The following is a 14,916-nucleotide window of genomic DNA, read 5'->3' as shown; positions in this document are numbered from 1 at the left end:
CTCGCTCTGCAGGCCTACTTGTTGTTCCTAGAGTATTTAAAAGTAGAATGGGAGGCAGAGCCTTCAGTTTTCAGGCCCCTCTTCTGTGGAACCAGCTTCCAGTTTGGATTCAGGAGACAGACACTATCTCTACTTTCAAGATTAGGCTTCAAACTTTCCTTTTTGCTAAAGCATATAGTTAGGGCTGGACCAGGTGACCCTGAATCCTCCCTTAGTTATGCTGCAATAGACGTAGGCTGCCGGGGATTCCCATGATGCATTGAGTTTTTCCTTTCCAGTCACCTTTCTCACTCACTATGTGGCTGTGTCCCAATTAAGAGACTGCACGCTTGAAGTACGCATTTTAAGTGCGGTTACGTCACCGCCACGCGACGACGGCTGTTTTTTTTTTTAAACTTTATTTATCACATTATAGACATACAGTCAAGTAAAACAAGGATCATATAAAAGATAACATTGTGGTAGTACAATGAGGAACAGAAAGAGTGACAAAGACAGTGAGACAAAAGTGAGTACAAAAAATAAAATAAATTAAGGGGAACATAAATAAACAGAAGTTTCCAAGAGCCAAAATCAAGTTAGCAGTTTCAACGCAACGACGGCTGTCCCAATTCGAAGTGTACTCCAAATGCGCCGTTTTTTTTTTCTCCAAACTTTATTGAACTTATAAAGCGAACAGTCAGTCATTCCAGTTCAGTTTGTACAGTAGACATACAAGGCAAATAAGAGTAACAATATACAGCACAATGAAATAAGAAGGATAAATAAATAAAGGATAGAAAAGAAAAAAAGGGGGAATGTGACAGACTTCATAACAACTTTGTATTTGAAAGTTGTGACAGCTCATTCGTTAAACATTTCTGAATGAATTTCAATCAATGATAAACCTTTTTTATTGGAAGTTAATTTAAGAGAGTTTAAGTAATATTCAATTTCAATCAAAAACAAATTAAATGATGGGGTTGAGTTTAGAAATTTACATTTATGTGTGTGGAAGTTCCCTAATAAGACGGAGCGGCCGAAGAGTGAACTGTCAAAAGTGCTGAATATGACGTCACTTATTTATGTGCGAATGTTTAATAATTAAAGTCAGTCATATATCCACAAACACAACAAGCTGAAAGTCAGTGATATATGTGTGTGTGTGTGTGTGTGTGTATGTGTGTGTGTGTGTGTGTATATATATATATACATACATATATATATATACATACATATATATATATATATATGTATGTATATATATATATGTATGTATCTCATAATAATCTGACAATACTATAATATTGTCCATATTATATTTACATTACCACAGTGAGATGACTTTAGTCTCATGAACAACATTAGCTGATTGTTGTTTACTAGCTGATCTGAAATGAGTGTTCAGCACAGACATGAAGCCCAACAATCATGTTCACAGTCCCGTGGTCTCAGCCTCAGATACTCAACTAATCACAGTGATGTCATGACAAAAATGACCAACAAAACATTTTTCTGCTTCATTTCTGTCACACAAAGCTGTATGAAAGGTGTCTCGCGGTTAGTATCGTGGTTGCTAGGCAACCTGAACAGCGCGACGAAGCGTCCCATTTCACAAGCCTCTCACTTCCGCACTTCTCGTACTTATAGTACGAACCGTACGTAGTACGCGTAGTGTGCGTACTTCAAGCATGCAGTCTCTGAATTGGGACACAGCCTGTGTTAACAGACCTCTCAGCATTGAATCATATCTGTTATTAATCTGTTATTAATCTGTTATTAATCTGTTATTAATCTCTGTCTCTCTTCCACAGAAAAACAGAAGCGTTGAGTTCAGGGCTTCTTAAAAGGAGGAAAAGTCACATGAAGTGAAAAAAAGCATTTTGACCTGTTTAAACTTTGCGTAGTGACTTACTGTCTCGTTTCAGAGCCACACAGTGTTTTCATCTCTGTTAATAACACAGACATTTTTCTTCCAGGCTTTATTCACTGTCAGACCTCAGAGCAGGACAACACAAACTCACGCTGACGGTTTTGTTTCTGCGGCTCCAGAAATGTCAGAGTTTATGTTTCTGAACTCAAAATTTAAACTTTATTAACAAAAGTGTTTAAGACAGGTTATAAAAAACATTTAAACTAGTGTTTGAGTCCATTCATTTAAAGTTCTACCTCAGCAACAGTACAATCAGCTGGTAACTCGGGTACTTTTAGAGTACTTTTACTCTGTGCTGCTCCTTCTGAAATATAAAGAAAGTATGCCGTATATACTGAGTACTTCTACTTTGGATACTCTGAGTACATGTTGCTGATTCTGAGTATTTTCACTCTGTTGGGCTCAGATGAAATATCAGAGTTTTCTTCTTCTGGAACTACTTTGTGTGGTGGATGAAGACGAGTCACTCGTTCACTTCCAGAGGCGGTAGAGTCCCAGAGCGATGGCGAGGCAGGAGAAGAGGGTGGCTGAGGAGGAGCAGAGCGTTCGATCAGCGTTACTGAAACAGTGAAAGTCAGGTCTTCATTCAAACCTCCAAATTAAAAACAGCAAAATTAGATTCTCGTGTTGCTGGAACTTTGATATAAATTCAGAGCCGACGTTTCTAAAGATGAGTTTGGTGTCTGAAGTTTGAAAGAAGCAAGTTCATCATCAGGTTTTAGCACGATAGAAATCAGGTTCTACGTGTGGTCGGAGCGCTGCGGCTCATCCACCTGTGGTGGCTGATGGGTAACAGTCCAGCTTCATGAGTGCTAACATGACGTGCTAACATGGCGTGCTAATGTGGCGTGCCACAGGGCGCGATTTTAGGACCATTTTTATTCCACCTTAAGGCGGCAGGTTTCAGGTTCCTGAGCCGTCAGTGCAGGAGCTCCACAGGGATCCGTTCATGGACCAAACTGTGATGGTTTTAGATCGTGTTCAGCCTTCAGTCCCATCAGGACGCGTCGCCTGCTGACATCACCGTACGATCTGTGACTCGTTACCTCACGCTGCATCATCAGATACGGCTAAACACAGGATGCTACGTCCTCTGATTTCACTGTAACGTTTTTATATGTAGACACTGAATCACACAGGCTGTACACAGCGTGTTGAGAAAGTATTTATACGCCGTGAACTTTGACACATTTAGTCAGAAAGTAGCAGATACCTGTCAAGTGGTACGAAGACGATACACGATGTCCAAATAAAAATGTGAAGTGTGTTTGTATCCAGCCCCTGTACTCAGTGCAATCAGGGGCTTATTAGAGCAGCGGTCTCCAACCTTTTTTGCGCCACGGGCCGGTTTATGCCCGACAATATTTTCACGGACCGGCCTTTAAGGTGTCGCGGATAAATACAACGAAATAAAACCAGTAAAACACAGGAAAACCGAGTAAACGATAACAAAATAACGCTGAAAACCAAACGGCCTGGTACCAAACGACTCACGGACCGGTACCGGTCCGAGGCCCGGGGGTTGGGGCCCGCTGCTTTAGAGCACAGAGTCCACCTGTGTGTGATTTAGTCTCATTATAAACACACCTGCTCTGTGAAGGCCTCACAGGTTTGTTAGAGAGCATCAGTGAAGGCACCACACAGCTCAGGGATGAAGACGAGTTAGCTTATATAAAATATCCTGAGCTTTGAACATCTCTCTGTTCAATCCATCATCCAAAAATGGAAAAAGTTTCCTACAACTGCAAACCTACCAAGACACAGAGCGAGCACGGCGAGCACTGGTCAGAGAAGCTTCCACGAGGCCCACGGTCACTCTGGAGGAGCTGCAGAAACCCACAGCTCAGAGAGAGAGTCTGTCCACAGGACAACTGGAAGTCATGGACAGCACAGATCTATGTGGAGATATGGAAGAGTGGCAAGAAGAAGCCCTTGTTGACAGAAAGACATAAAAAGTCTCGTCTGCAGTTTGCCAGGAGTCGTGCAGGGACACAGCAAACTTGGGAGATGGTGCTCTGCTCAGACGAGACCAAAGCTCGAGGACTTGAGACTGGGAAGCCTCAACATACAGCAAGAGCTCCAGAGGGACCTGGATCAGAGTACTCGTGTTAGGACGGTCAAAGTCCAGACCTGAAGCCGACCGAGCGTCTGTGGCGACACTTAGAAACCGCTGTTCACAGACGCTCTGCGTCCGGTCTGGCTGAAGTCGAGCTGCTTTAAAACAAAGAACAGGCAGAAATGTAGCCTGCAGCTGCGCAGAGCTGGTGGAGACGAACCGCAAAGGAAACGTGGCTCAAAGTACGACACGGGCTGGATACAAACGCACACTGCGTGAAGCGTGCATCGTTTTCACACCACTTCAGTTATGTGCTGCTTTGTCACAGAAATTAAACATTAAGTTTGTGGTTGTAAAGTGACACAATGTGTAAAAGCTCACAGGGTAGCAACACACTTACACATGTACATACAGCTGCACTCTGTACTACAGCGCCCCCTGCTGTCCACACAGATAAGAAAACTGGTGTTTCTCTGAGGACAGATGTAAAATGTTGTGCTGACAGGCAGCGTCAGACTAAAGTGTTCGTCTTCACGCCATCGCAGACGCACAGAAGCACGGCTGCCGTCTCACCTGCCAGGTAGCGGATCGTCTGCAGTTTCAGGGACTCCAGCAGCGTCTTCAGCGAGGCCACCTGCAGGTCCAGCTTCCTGTTGATCTCCATGTTGTCGTTTTCCAGCTCGGATCTCTGAGCACGAGACACACGTGATGTGATGTCATCAGTTAAAACAACCAATGGCCCTGCAGAGCTACAAACCAACGGGTACTTTACAGCATCAGTACTGCAGCTGTTGTTTTCACCTTGTGATGAAAGTCTGACGTGGCCTCCATCAGCTTCTTCTCCTGCTCAGTGAACTGAGACAAAAACATGAAAGCAGCTTCAGAGACGCGTCACGTGCCCACCTTCCTTTAAATTTACCCAAACGGAACCTTTAAGCAGCCGAGGCGAGTGGCGAGCGGCCGGACGAACCGCCCGATGCGTTTTGCTAAAGCTCCGCTGTTCCTGTGGTAAATTCCTCGCGAGCCTCACCATGTCGGAGACCCTGCTCCTCTCCAGGTTGATGTCCAGTTTGGTTTCTGCCATCATTTTCTTGCTCTCCTCCTGGAGATAAAACACATCAGCAGACACGTCGTGTTACAGCAGGGACCTCACCCAGGGTCTGGATGTTTCAGCCTGGTCAAGCCCACATGGGATCATCACTCTCACCTTCAGCCGGTTCTGGAGCTGCTCCAGCTCTCGCTTCATTTTCTGCAGGAACAAAAAGATTTTTAGAAAGTCGGGACGCTGCAGAGACGATCCAGAACAACCTGCAGATGCTTTTGTCTCTTTGTTAATCTAAAGACTAGGACGAGAGTCCAGCACGTGTAACATCATCAGACACATTGTGGCTGATTGTGACTCAGAAGAGGACCGAGAACAGAGCCCTGTGGGACACCTGCACCAACTCTTCTTCTTCTTTAGTCCTAACCCGGAGTTATGGTCCCAGGAACCAGAAGCTTCATTACGTCCATTAAGGTGCACTGACAGGTCGAAATGTGAGCTCCACCATCAGCTGATGAACTTCCTACAAAAACTTCCACATATTTAACAAATCCGAGTAACACACTAACTGTGACAGACTCGAGGAGGTGTCCAGATGTTAGGCAGGAATAATGGACGATTGGAGAAACTGAGAAGTAAAGCCGACGTACCGTGTTCTCCGATCGCAGGTTAGCGAACTCGCTCTTCTCCAGGATCACCATGTCCTTCCTGACGGAGTCCAGGTGAGCCATGATCTGCTGCAGGGCGATCTCCTAAAGAAAGAAAAGTCTGTAACTCTGTGGAAACAGCTCGAGGGTGGAGCTCGTCTCTGGTTCCCACCTGATGGGATTTGGTCACCATGTCTTTGTAAACGACATCCATGTTGGCCGTGGCGAGAGTGACCAGAGCTGAGACGATCAACTCCGCCTGGTTCTTCTCGAAACCTGCACAAAAATATTCGATGAGCACTCCGTGCTACAGCCGGTACTACACGCCGACACGCCTGACAGTGACCTCACCGCTGCTCTGCAGCTCTGTGACCATGGCGTGGGAATCGAACGTCAGTTTGCGCTGCTCCAGCGGCGTCAGCTCAACCTTCCTCACATCGAAGGTCGTCAGCGGGGCCCCCACATGGAGACCTTTAAAACACACACACGCAGGCCACGCCCCTAACAATGCAGACATTAAACTTTGATACAATTTAACCAGGTGAGCTAGATCACAGTGTAAACGCTTCTGGAGCTGGACTCTGATTGGCTGTCCTTCATTACTGACTGGGTCCAGATTTATGACCGAAGTATGAACTAGTAAACACAGAAACGTCACAGTGACCGGAAACCAGCGTGTCTGCGGTGATTTGGTGAGTCTGTCAGATTTTTGGGGTCCTCTGCTTCAGCCTCACCTCTCCACGTGACCACCCGCTGCCGGAAACACCTCCTCATGAGCACGTTCATCCCGGAAGCTGCTGTGATTTCAGAGTTTTTGTGACGTTTACTTACAAACTTTGAGTGTTTACGCACAAATACACACAGCGCTCACAAACCGGAAACTGTCACACCGAGGAAGGAGCAGGCCCTACCCATGCTGCATTCAGGGACTGTGGGTCACAGAAAACACCGTGACAGTTGAGGAGACAGCGCCCCCGGCTGGTGCAGACTGGTGAGGGTGTCAGCGCCGTCGGTGCTTCTTCAGTTTGAACTGAAGCACTCAGATGTTTACATGCAACAAACTTTATGCAAAAACAGTTAAAGATGATGAAATATGACAGATCAGTGTATTTGCTGGAAGTGTTCAGATATTAATTTGCCATGAGCAGGACGAGTCCATCAGAGGGACTGCTCAAAGACAGAGGCTGACGTGGTTTGGACATCTACAGAGGAGACAGGGTGGAGGCAGGAGGAGGAGAGGAGGAGCTCAGGGGAGGTTCATGGATGTAGTGAAGGAGGACATGCAGAGGGTTGGTGTGACAGAGGAGGATGCTGGGATAGAGGAGATGGAGGTGGATGATCAGATGTGGTGCAGAAAGAGGAACTAAGGGACATAAAGTCTAAGAACATTTAAGAAAAGAGAAGTAAAATCAGAAATTACAAAACTATTTAAAAACAGAAATAAAGAGAAGTTTAAATAGTTTTCATTTTCTTCTCTGAAACTTAAGTTTTTCTTTTAATGAACTGAAAGGTTTTAAACGCGGGAGGAAACTTCAGTGTGTGACGTTTAAGTCTAGCACAGACGAAGCTCAGAATTCCGACTTTACCTGTCGACATTTAAAGCATCATTATAAAAGCGAACTTTTTTTTTTACATAAATATCTAAACAAAACCGAAACAGGACTGAGGACTCTGTTCAAACTCTGTTAAAAAAAAATAAAAACAACAACAAATAATTAAAGTTCACTGAGGAACTGTCCTCCTCGGCTTTGTCAATAAAGTTTGAAGTAGACGTCAGCAGGCCGACTGTCATGGCGGCGGACAGCTGCAGCTGGTTCTCGGCGTTAGCTGTGGGAGTTTCTCTGCTGAAGTGCTTCTTCATCAGCGCGTAGTGAGTCCCAAGTCTTCCTCAGTGTCACCGCGGTTATTAGCCACGTTAACGTCATTTCCTGTACGCGATAACAGTGAGGGGTCTGCGCGGGTGCGTGCGGGAAGCTGTGCGCGGATGAGATCGTTTAGTGTGACTTCGTGTGAAATCCGAGTTTGTTTGAACTTGAACCCGAGCCGTCATCAGCTGCAGGCTGGGCTTCAGGGATACGCCGTTTTTCTTTAGAGCTTCGTTTTGGCGCTGCTTGATGACGTTTCACACAGGTGATTGACCGTACAGGTACACCCGGGATGCAATGGGCGTCATAAGTCACTCTGCCGGGTCTACTGAGCTTTAATGAGTGTCAGGAGGCTCAGAGCCCGCGAACGTCTCATGAAGCGCAGTGCCGCGTCTGTGAGGACCGGATCCCTGCGGGAAATCTCCCGATTAAAACCATCGCGCGTGTCTTTCTGTGAGCACAGCGGATGAATCGGATCTTTTTAAATAAGCGGAGTCAGTTTAAAACACTGACACATTCGGCATGAATCCAGCCCAGCTAACACCTCTGTGCTCTGTAAAACACCTAATAAAGGGGTTCACAGTGTACTGAGAGGTGAGCCGGTGACCTTTAACCCTGAGACATGTGACCTTTGTGTCCATGTGAAGTTAAGAAATGAGTGTTTGAGTACATTAGCTCAGATTGATCCTCTGACAGTTGAGGTGTTACTGACAGAGCGCACACCTGCTGTCCTTGAGATGAACATGTGTATGGTCACTGTTGGTGCAGGTGGTGCTCCTCAGGTGGAGGTCAAACGTGTTTAAAGCTGAAGCCTCTATCTGTCCAGCTTGGTCTGTTAAACTGGTGTGTGTGTGTGTGTGTGTCTTCAGCCGGTCGACGGACTTTGAGGTGCACAGGAACTGGTTGGCCATCACGCACAGCCTGCCCGTGTCCAGGTGGTACTATGAGGTGAGGGAGGAGGAGCCCACACTCACCTGTAAAATAAAAGCACCAGTGGGAGGCGGTGGGAAAGCTCGCTGATGTTTCACGAGGCGCTTTCTCTCCTGCAGAACACGTCCGAGTGGACCCTGGACTACCCGCCGCTGTTCGCCTGGTTCGAGTTCGGGCTGTCTCAGGTGGCGCGCAGCTTTGACGCAAACATGCTGCAGGTGGAGAACCTGAACTACGCCAGCCCGGCCACGGTGCTGTTCCAGAGGCTGTCGGTGATCGTCACCGACGTGGTTTTCATCTACGCCGCCAGAGAGTGAGTGTGTCCCCGGGAAACAGCTGGAGCTTCTGACACAGCTGTTTCCTGCGTCCTGATTGGCTCTGTCCTCCTCCTCCAGGTGCTGCAGGTGCGTTCGGGAGCCAAAGGGATCTCGGGACATTTTGAGCCAGCCGTCCTTCGTCCTGGCCGTGCTGCTGCTGTGGAACTTCGGCCTCCTCCTCGTCGATCGTATCCTGCAGCTCTGCCTGTGCATTAAACTGCCGGCCTCCGCGCGGCGGCGGCGTGAACGCCACCCTGGAAAAGTTTTTAATGCGGTCAGAGGGAAACGGAGCTGAACGCGTCCTGCTCAACATCCACTAATCTGACATTTAAAGAACAATTAGGTGTTTGTCATGAACTCTTTACAGTGAAGCAAGGCTGTAATCCCACTAATTAAGTGTGCCTATGCCAAAAGGCACACTTATTACTATTGCTCGGATTTATTATTATTATTATTATTATTATTATTATTATTATTATTATTATTATTATTATTTTCCTTTTTCAGCCTGAAATTTCCTATATGTTATATCATTTTGTGCGGCTGGATCAGGAATGGTGTGCTATGACTTTTGGTGTTTATTACTTCTATAGTTTTTTAAATATGAATATTTTAATGCAAGTTTTTGCCCATTCAAATGAATGGGAACGAACGAAAGTGAAACTTTACTTACTTTGTGGCGTGTTTGCTCACTCACTTAATTTGTGGTGTGTTGGCTCACTCTAGTGGTATGTCCCCGTATTTGGATTACCATAATGACAACAATATGAACGGCGCGCACAGCGTCGGTGCTTTCAGGAACCATTGGAATTCTTAAGGTTGCACGAAGCATTGAATAGTTACGGTAACGGCAAGGGTGTATGCTTGGTGGAAAACTGCATATCCCACAATTCAAAGCACGCCTCTACCAGTCAAACAATGGCGGCTGCCACTTGGTTTAATATATTCCTCTTATTTGTGTTTCTAGGTCACAAAGTAAACTTTTAAGATATATTCAGGTGAGAATGTAGGTGTGTAAACGTCAAATATCTGCTCGTTTTGTCAAAACATCCCATATTGGCAACAGATTTTTCACGATGTTGGCTAGCTAGCCGGCTAGCGCCGCTTCACTCAAAAGCACCCAGGCTTGGCTTTCAGTGAGGCGTCTCTAACTCCTTTCATCCCCGATAGCTCCGCAAACAGTCTTTGTCTTAGCTGGACTTATTTTTCGTTTATATGGGCCGATGATGCTGGTCGATGAGGAAAAACTGAGTTGTTTGGTGGTGGCTAACGCAGAGCTAGCTAGCCACCGGTATGTGTCTCTTTCCCCTCATATGTTGGGAAAGAAACATGTGAGGCGGCCGCCGATCGACCGGTTTTCAGGTGAGAATGTAGGTGTGTAAACGTCAAATATCTGCTCGTTTTGTCAAAACATCCCATATTAGCAACAGATTTCTCACGATGTTGCTGCTAGCCGGCTAGCTAGTTCGGCCGGCCGGCTAGCTAGCGCCGCTTCGCTCAAAAGCACCCAGGCTTGGCTTTCAGTGAGGCGTCTCTAACTCCTTTCACCCCCGATCGCTCCGCAAACAGTCTTTGTCTTAGCTGGACTTATTTTTCGTTTATATGGGCCGATGATGCTGGTCGATGTGGAAAAAATAACTGAGTTGTTCATATACCGGTGGCTAGCTAGCTCCGCGTTAGCCACCGGTATATGTCTCTTCCCCTCGTATGCGGGGAAAGAAACACCGATCGACCGGTGGTGGCTAACGCGGAGCTCAATCGTGGATAAGGGAAACCCAATGCAGGAGAAGCAGGCGGCTGGTGAACTGAATTTCAGGTAAGACGTTATTAACTGCACTCTATTTGGGTCAGATATAAACCGAGTTTAGGTGTAGTTTATTTTCGTTGTGCTGACAGTTACAATAACTGTACTGCGTGCTAGCTAGCACGACGGAGTTTCTATACAGCTGTGCGCGCTAAGTTACTGATGTTGAACTTTATGACAGCCTCCCCTATTTTCAGGCGAGAATGTAGGGGTGTAAACTTCAAATATCTGCTCATTTTATCAAGAAGTCCCATATTTTATCAAGAAGTCCCATATCTCTCACGATGTTACTGCTAGCGCCGCATGGCGGCTAGCTGGCTAGGGCGGCTTGGCTGACACCTAGGCCGGGCTGACTGATACCCAGGCCGGCTCACGCTCACGTTTCACCGCCGCATGGCAGCTAGCTGGCTAGCTGGCTAGCGCTGCTTGGCTGACACCCAGGTCGGGCTGGCTGACACCCAGGCCCGCTCACGCTGTCGTGTCACCCCTAGTCTTTCGTGATGACTCTTGGTTGGCTGCTGGACTTATTTTTCATTTATATGGGCTGGTGATTCAGTATGAGTGTCTGGTGAACTGAATGTCAGGTAAGACGTTATGTATATGTAAGGTAGTGACTGGAATAAGTCACAAGGTGTCGCTGTTGAGCTGCACATATGTTGTAAATTTTAGCAATTTTGACCATTTGTCCTCTGCAGGACACCGTAGTTCAGATTTCTCGTTCGCGTGGGCGCCATCTTGGTTCAGTGTTTACTGTGATGTGCAAAGGTAAGCACTGTCAGTGGCGAACTGCATTGGTTTTGTTTAAAAATAAGTGTTCCACTGTGTAAAATAGCGGTTTGTCATTTAAGCCGAGCATATATTTTGTTTATTGAGAGGTTCATGTATTGTCTGATGAGAGTATGAGACAAAGATATACTTTTCTTTCTTACTCTCATATAAAATATTTAGCTTTTATTAAATAGTTATCTGAATCTTACAACCAAAGTTTGTATAATAATACACAAGATTGGCTGTAGACCATTGTTAATCATTCAGAACACTGTGTAAAAATAACAAAAAACAAAAAGTGAATGAAAAGTGCATAAATATTTATTTTACCTGTTTGATGTGTGTGGCAGGGCGTGGTCTGCAGTGCCGCTGCAGGGGAGGTGGACCCACCTCAGCGGCATCTGCAATCACGCCTCTCAGGTGTAAAGTCTGTGCTCTCTCTGCTTGTTTTTTTTTTTTGTGTATGTGTCGGGCTATGAGATGAAAAGCTACAGCCGGCTGTGTGGGTACAGCAACTATGTGTGAAAAGTGGTCCATAACGTAATGCTTCAAAGTGTGTTCATGCAAACATTGTCGGGTCTGCTTATGAACCTCTGCGCACAGCGTCTACAAATTGGGGCTGTACGAAGTCACCTCATCTTTACACAAAACTGTAAGCTGTCATCTGTGAGGCGCGAGCGGTGTTTGGTTTTACCATAGTTCATGGTGGAGAATGGCTGCTCTGCTGAGTTTTGCTCTCTGTAGCTGTTTGAATGGCAAACTATATTGATTAGCGGCGGCATAGGCACACTTAAAATTTCTTCAGAAATTTTCGCTTTCTAGTTACACCAAATCTATTTAAGGTGACAAAGTGACGACATTTACACGGAGCAATCCGTCAGCCTGAGCAGTTTCAGCCTGTGATAAAAAGCTCCATCGTCTCTATGCTTGTGTCGTGGATGTTGTGTTCCTAATGTTTTGGTCGAGTGCTGGTTTTTCCTTCACTCCCACCTCAGATATTCACTTCCAGTATAACGGCTTCCTGTTCGGGTTCCTGCTGCTGTCGGTGGCCAAACACCTGCAGGTACAAGCTGTGCTCACACTCAGCTGCCTTCATCCTGAGACTCTCCCAAGCAGCTTAGCGTGATTCACAGCTCAGAATAAGCCTCATTCTCTGTCTGAAATGAGCAGTTTTAGCTCCTCCCCCAAGTGGGTGGAGAATCTGTCCTCTCTCTGTGACATCATACAGTTCCAAGAGTGGAAAAAAGTGATTGTGACGCATCGCCTGTGTGATTCAGTCTCAGCACCTGCAGGGGGCGCTGCTGTTCGCCTTCCTGCTCAACCTGAAGCACATCTACCTGTACGTGGCCCCAGCGTACGGCGTCTACCTGCTGAGGAGTTACTGCTTCACTCAGGACAACAAAGGTGAGGTCCAGCCCATGGCTCCTCCTGCTGGTGTGAGTGGGTACTGCGTCTGTGCCGGACTACTGACCACGTGTTTATTTTGCAGACGGCTCCATCAGGTGGTCGAGTTTCAGCCTGCTGCGCCTGCTGGCTCTGGGCGCCATCGTGACCTCTGTCTGCGCTCTGTCCTTTGGCCCTTTCATCGCCATGGTGAGAGGTCACCGCAGTGTTTGTTTTTTTTTGTTTGTTTTGTTTTTTACTGAAGGTCGCTCGACGGCGCCGTGACCTGACGATGCTCGTTTGCCTTTCAGGGGCAGCTCCCTCAGGTGCTCTCCAGGCTCTTCCCCTTTAAGCGCGGTCTCTGTCACGCCTACTGGGCGCCGAACATCTGGGCGCTGTACAACGTGCTGGACAAAACCCTGGCGGTGCTCGGTGAGGCTCCGCCCCCTCTGTTTACAGGACATTAAAACCACGCATCATGATGTGGAGGAGGCGGATGGAGGTCTGAGCGCTCTGTTTTTTTTTTTTTTTCCTCCAGGTGTTCGCCTGAAGCTGCTCGAGGAGGCGGAGCTTCCCCTGGCGTCCATGACAGGCGGGTTGGTTCAGGAGTTTGAGCACTCGGTCCTTCCCTCCGTGACGCCCGCTGTCACGCTCGTCTGCACGCTGCTGTCCATCCTGGTGAGTCGAGCTGGACGCTGAGACCCTGAGCTGAACCCGATTGTGTTCACGTGTGGGTGTGGTCACGCTTTAACGCCCGATCTCCTCCTCTTCTCTGAAGCCGGCGGCGGCATCCATCTGGCTCCGCCCTCGCGGTGCTCGGGGCTTCCTACGCTGCCTGCTGCTCTGCGCTCTGGGCTCCTTCATGTTTGGCTGGCATGTCCACGAGAAGGCCATCCTCATCGCCATCCTTCCCCTCAGGTGAGCGCCGACCCGTCCTGTCACATGATGATGTCATCAGCTGACGGTGCGGTTTGAACGATTTCGCCTTGTTTCTCTTCCCGCAGCATCCTGGCGGTGGAGAACAGAGAGGATGCTGGGATCTTCCTGATCCTGACCACCACAGGTCACTACTCCCTGTTCCCGCTGCTCTTCACGCCCGCAGGTAAACAGGAAGTAGTTTAATCATTACGTTTGTTCGGCTAGCAGAAACACGCGAGAGCGCCGCTCGCCAGGGGCTCCAGCGTGCAACAGACTCAACATTACTGCGTTTAGATGATGATGATGATGATGATGGTGTGTTTTTCAGAGCTGCCCTTTAAGGTGGCGCTCATGCTGATGTTCAGCATCTTCTCCTTCACTGCTCTCAGAAAGCTCCACAGGTAAACACAAACACTACTACAGTATCAGTGTAGTTACTACTTGGATACCTTAAAGTACTTTACTTTTAGTATTTTAGAAGTAATCGGATTACTCTGCCCTCAGTGCTCAGGGGTTTCTGCTCCATCCTCTGGAGGTTATCTACCTGCTGGGGTTGGTTGCCGTGGCGATCGCCTGTGAGGTTGTCTTCCCGCTGTCGCCGTGGCAGCAGAGGCTGCCCTTCCTCCCCCTGCTGGTGACTTCAGTGTACTGCGCCATGGGAGTTTGTTACGCCTTCCTGCGCCTGTATGCCAGCCTGCTGCTGCAACGGGAGGACAAGCCTAAACTGCTGTGACACGTCGCGGGTTCGATCCCCAATACCTCTGCCTCCGAGCAAGGCACCGACATGACTGCTCACGGGGACGGGTGGCAGGAAGTGGCTGAAAGTGAGCTGAGGATGCAGCAGGAGGCGCTCTGAGACGTCCTCTGAGCAGCAGTGAGAGGAGCTGAAGCTCTGACAGAGGCTGGAGCTGCGAGGAAGAACCCAACTGTTACTCCACCCAAAACTGCAGAAAGGGAGAGCGGCAGTGAGAGAGTTGTGTTGGTGCAAAGAACTCGAGTGGACCAAAAGCTGCACCCACAATGTTTTTAGCAGCTTTGTCTGATTGTTTAATAAAAAGATGAACAAATCTGTGTGTGTGTGTGTGTTGCGCTCTGACTTTGATAAAGGGCCAAAGATTCAGACGTTGTTCCCGCAGCAGGTCTGAGTTTGGCATCCTGCTGTATAAGAACTCCTCGTTTGTGTATTCATTTGTCCAAAGGCACAACCACTTATCAACTACTCACAAAAGCACAGCCCTCATCTTTGATGAGGCAGAAACACGACCAGTTCAGTC

At 47.5% G+C, this 14,916-nt stretch overlaps 2 protein-coding genes across 3 annotated transcripts; one reads left to right on the top strand and one right to left on the bottom strand.

Annotated features, from left to right (window-relative positions):
• Positions 1–1,946: 1,946 nt before the first annotated feature.
• On the bottom strand, positions 1,947–6,531 carry ccdc90b (coiled-coil domain containing 90B). 2 transcript variants are annotated; one of them, XM_026181789.1, is made up of 9 exons: positions 6,392–6,531; positions 6,009–6,128; positions 5,830–5,933; positions 5,661–5,762; positions 5,176–5,217; positions 4,999–5,070; positions 4,770–4,823; positions 4,542–4,656; positions 1,947–2,439 (listed from the first exon to the last, which is right to left on the bottom strand). In XM_026181789.1, exons 1-9 carry the CDS (start codon positions 6,441–6,443, stop codon positions 2,384–2,386), a joined length of 717 nt encoding a protein of 238 aa, XP_026037574.1. In that variant the 5' UTR covers positions 6,444–6,531; the 3' UTR covers positions 1,947–2,383. The 2 variants fall into 2 exon arrangements, with proteins under 2 accessions (XP_026037574.1, XP_026037575.1); XM_026181790.1 differs by lacking the exon at positions 1,947–2,439 and having other exon boundaries at positions 4,636–4,656; positions 4,899–5,070.
• Positions 6,532–7,403: 872 nt separating this feature from the next.
• On the top strand, positions 7,404–14,811 carry alg8 (ALG8 alpha-1,3-glucosyltransferase). The gene is made up of 13 exons (XM_026181788.1): positions 7,404–7,527; positions 8,392–8,470; positions 8,572–8,765; positions 8,848–8,957; positions 12,337–12,404; positions 12,619–12,745; positions 12,831–12,934; positions 13,036–13,156; positions 13,263–13,402; positions 13,503–13,642; positions 13,729–13,826; positions 13,971–14,043; positions 14,147–14,811. Exons 1-13 carry the CDS (start codon positions 7,448–7,450, stop codon positions 14,373–14,375), a joined length of 1,563 nt encoding a protein of 520 aa, XP_026037573.1. The 5' UTR covers positions 7,404–7,447; the 3' UTR covers positions 14,376–14,811.
• Positions 14,812–14,916: the final 105 nt, after the last annotated feature.

This window comes from Astatotilapia calliptera, chromosome 10 (genome assembly GCF_900246225.1).
Source record: "Astatotilapia calliptera chromosome 10, fAstCal1.2, whole genome shotgun sequence".
NCBI classification, from domain to species: Eukaryota; Metazoa; Chordata; class Actinopteri; order Cichliformes; family Cichlidae; genus Astatotilapia; species Astatotilapia calliptera.
The sequence above is the reverse complement of the archived record's forward strand: the minus strand, read 5'-3'. Positions and strand labels throughout refer to the sequence as shown.

Bases quoted from the DNA above. Each gene is read 5' to 3' on its own strand.
- ccdc90b (XM_026181789.1), bottom strand. From the start codon at position 6,443: ATGAACGTGCTCATGAGGAGGTGTTTCCGGCAGCGGGTGGTCACGTGG. The intron at 6,129-6,391 runs GTGAGGCTGAAG...TGTGTTTTAAAG, and splicing joins GCGGGTGGTCACGTGGAGAG to GTCTCCATGTGGGGGCCCCG. The intron at 5,763-5,829 runs GTGGGAACCAGA...TTCTTTCTTTAG, and splicing joins TGGTGACCAAATCCCATCAG to GAGATCGCCCTGCAGCAGAT.
- alg8 (XM_026181788.1), top strand. From the start codon at position 7,448: ATGGCGGCGGACAGCTGCAGCTGGTTCTCGGCGTTAGCTGTGGGAGTT. The intron at 12,405-12,618 runs GTACAAGCTGTG...TGTGTGATTCAG, and splicing joins CGGTGGCCAAACACCTGCAG to TCTCAGCACCTGCAGGGGGC. The intron at 14,044-14,146 runs GTAAACACAAAC...CTCTGCCCTCAG, and splicing joins GCTCTCAGAAAGCTCCACAG to TGCTCAGGGGTTTCTGCTCC.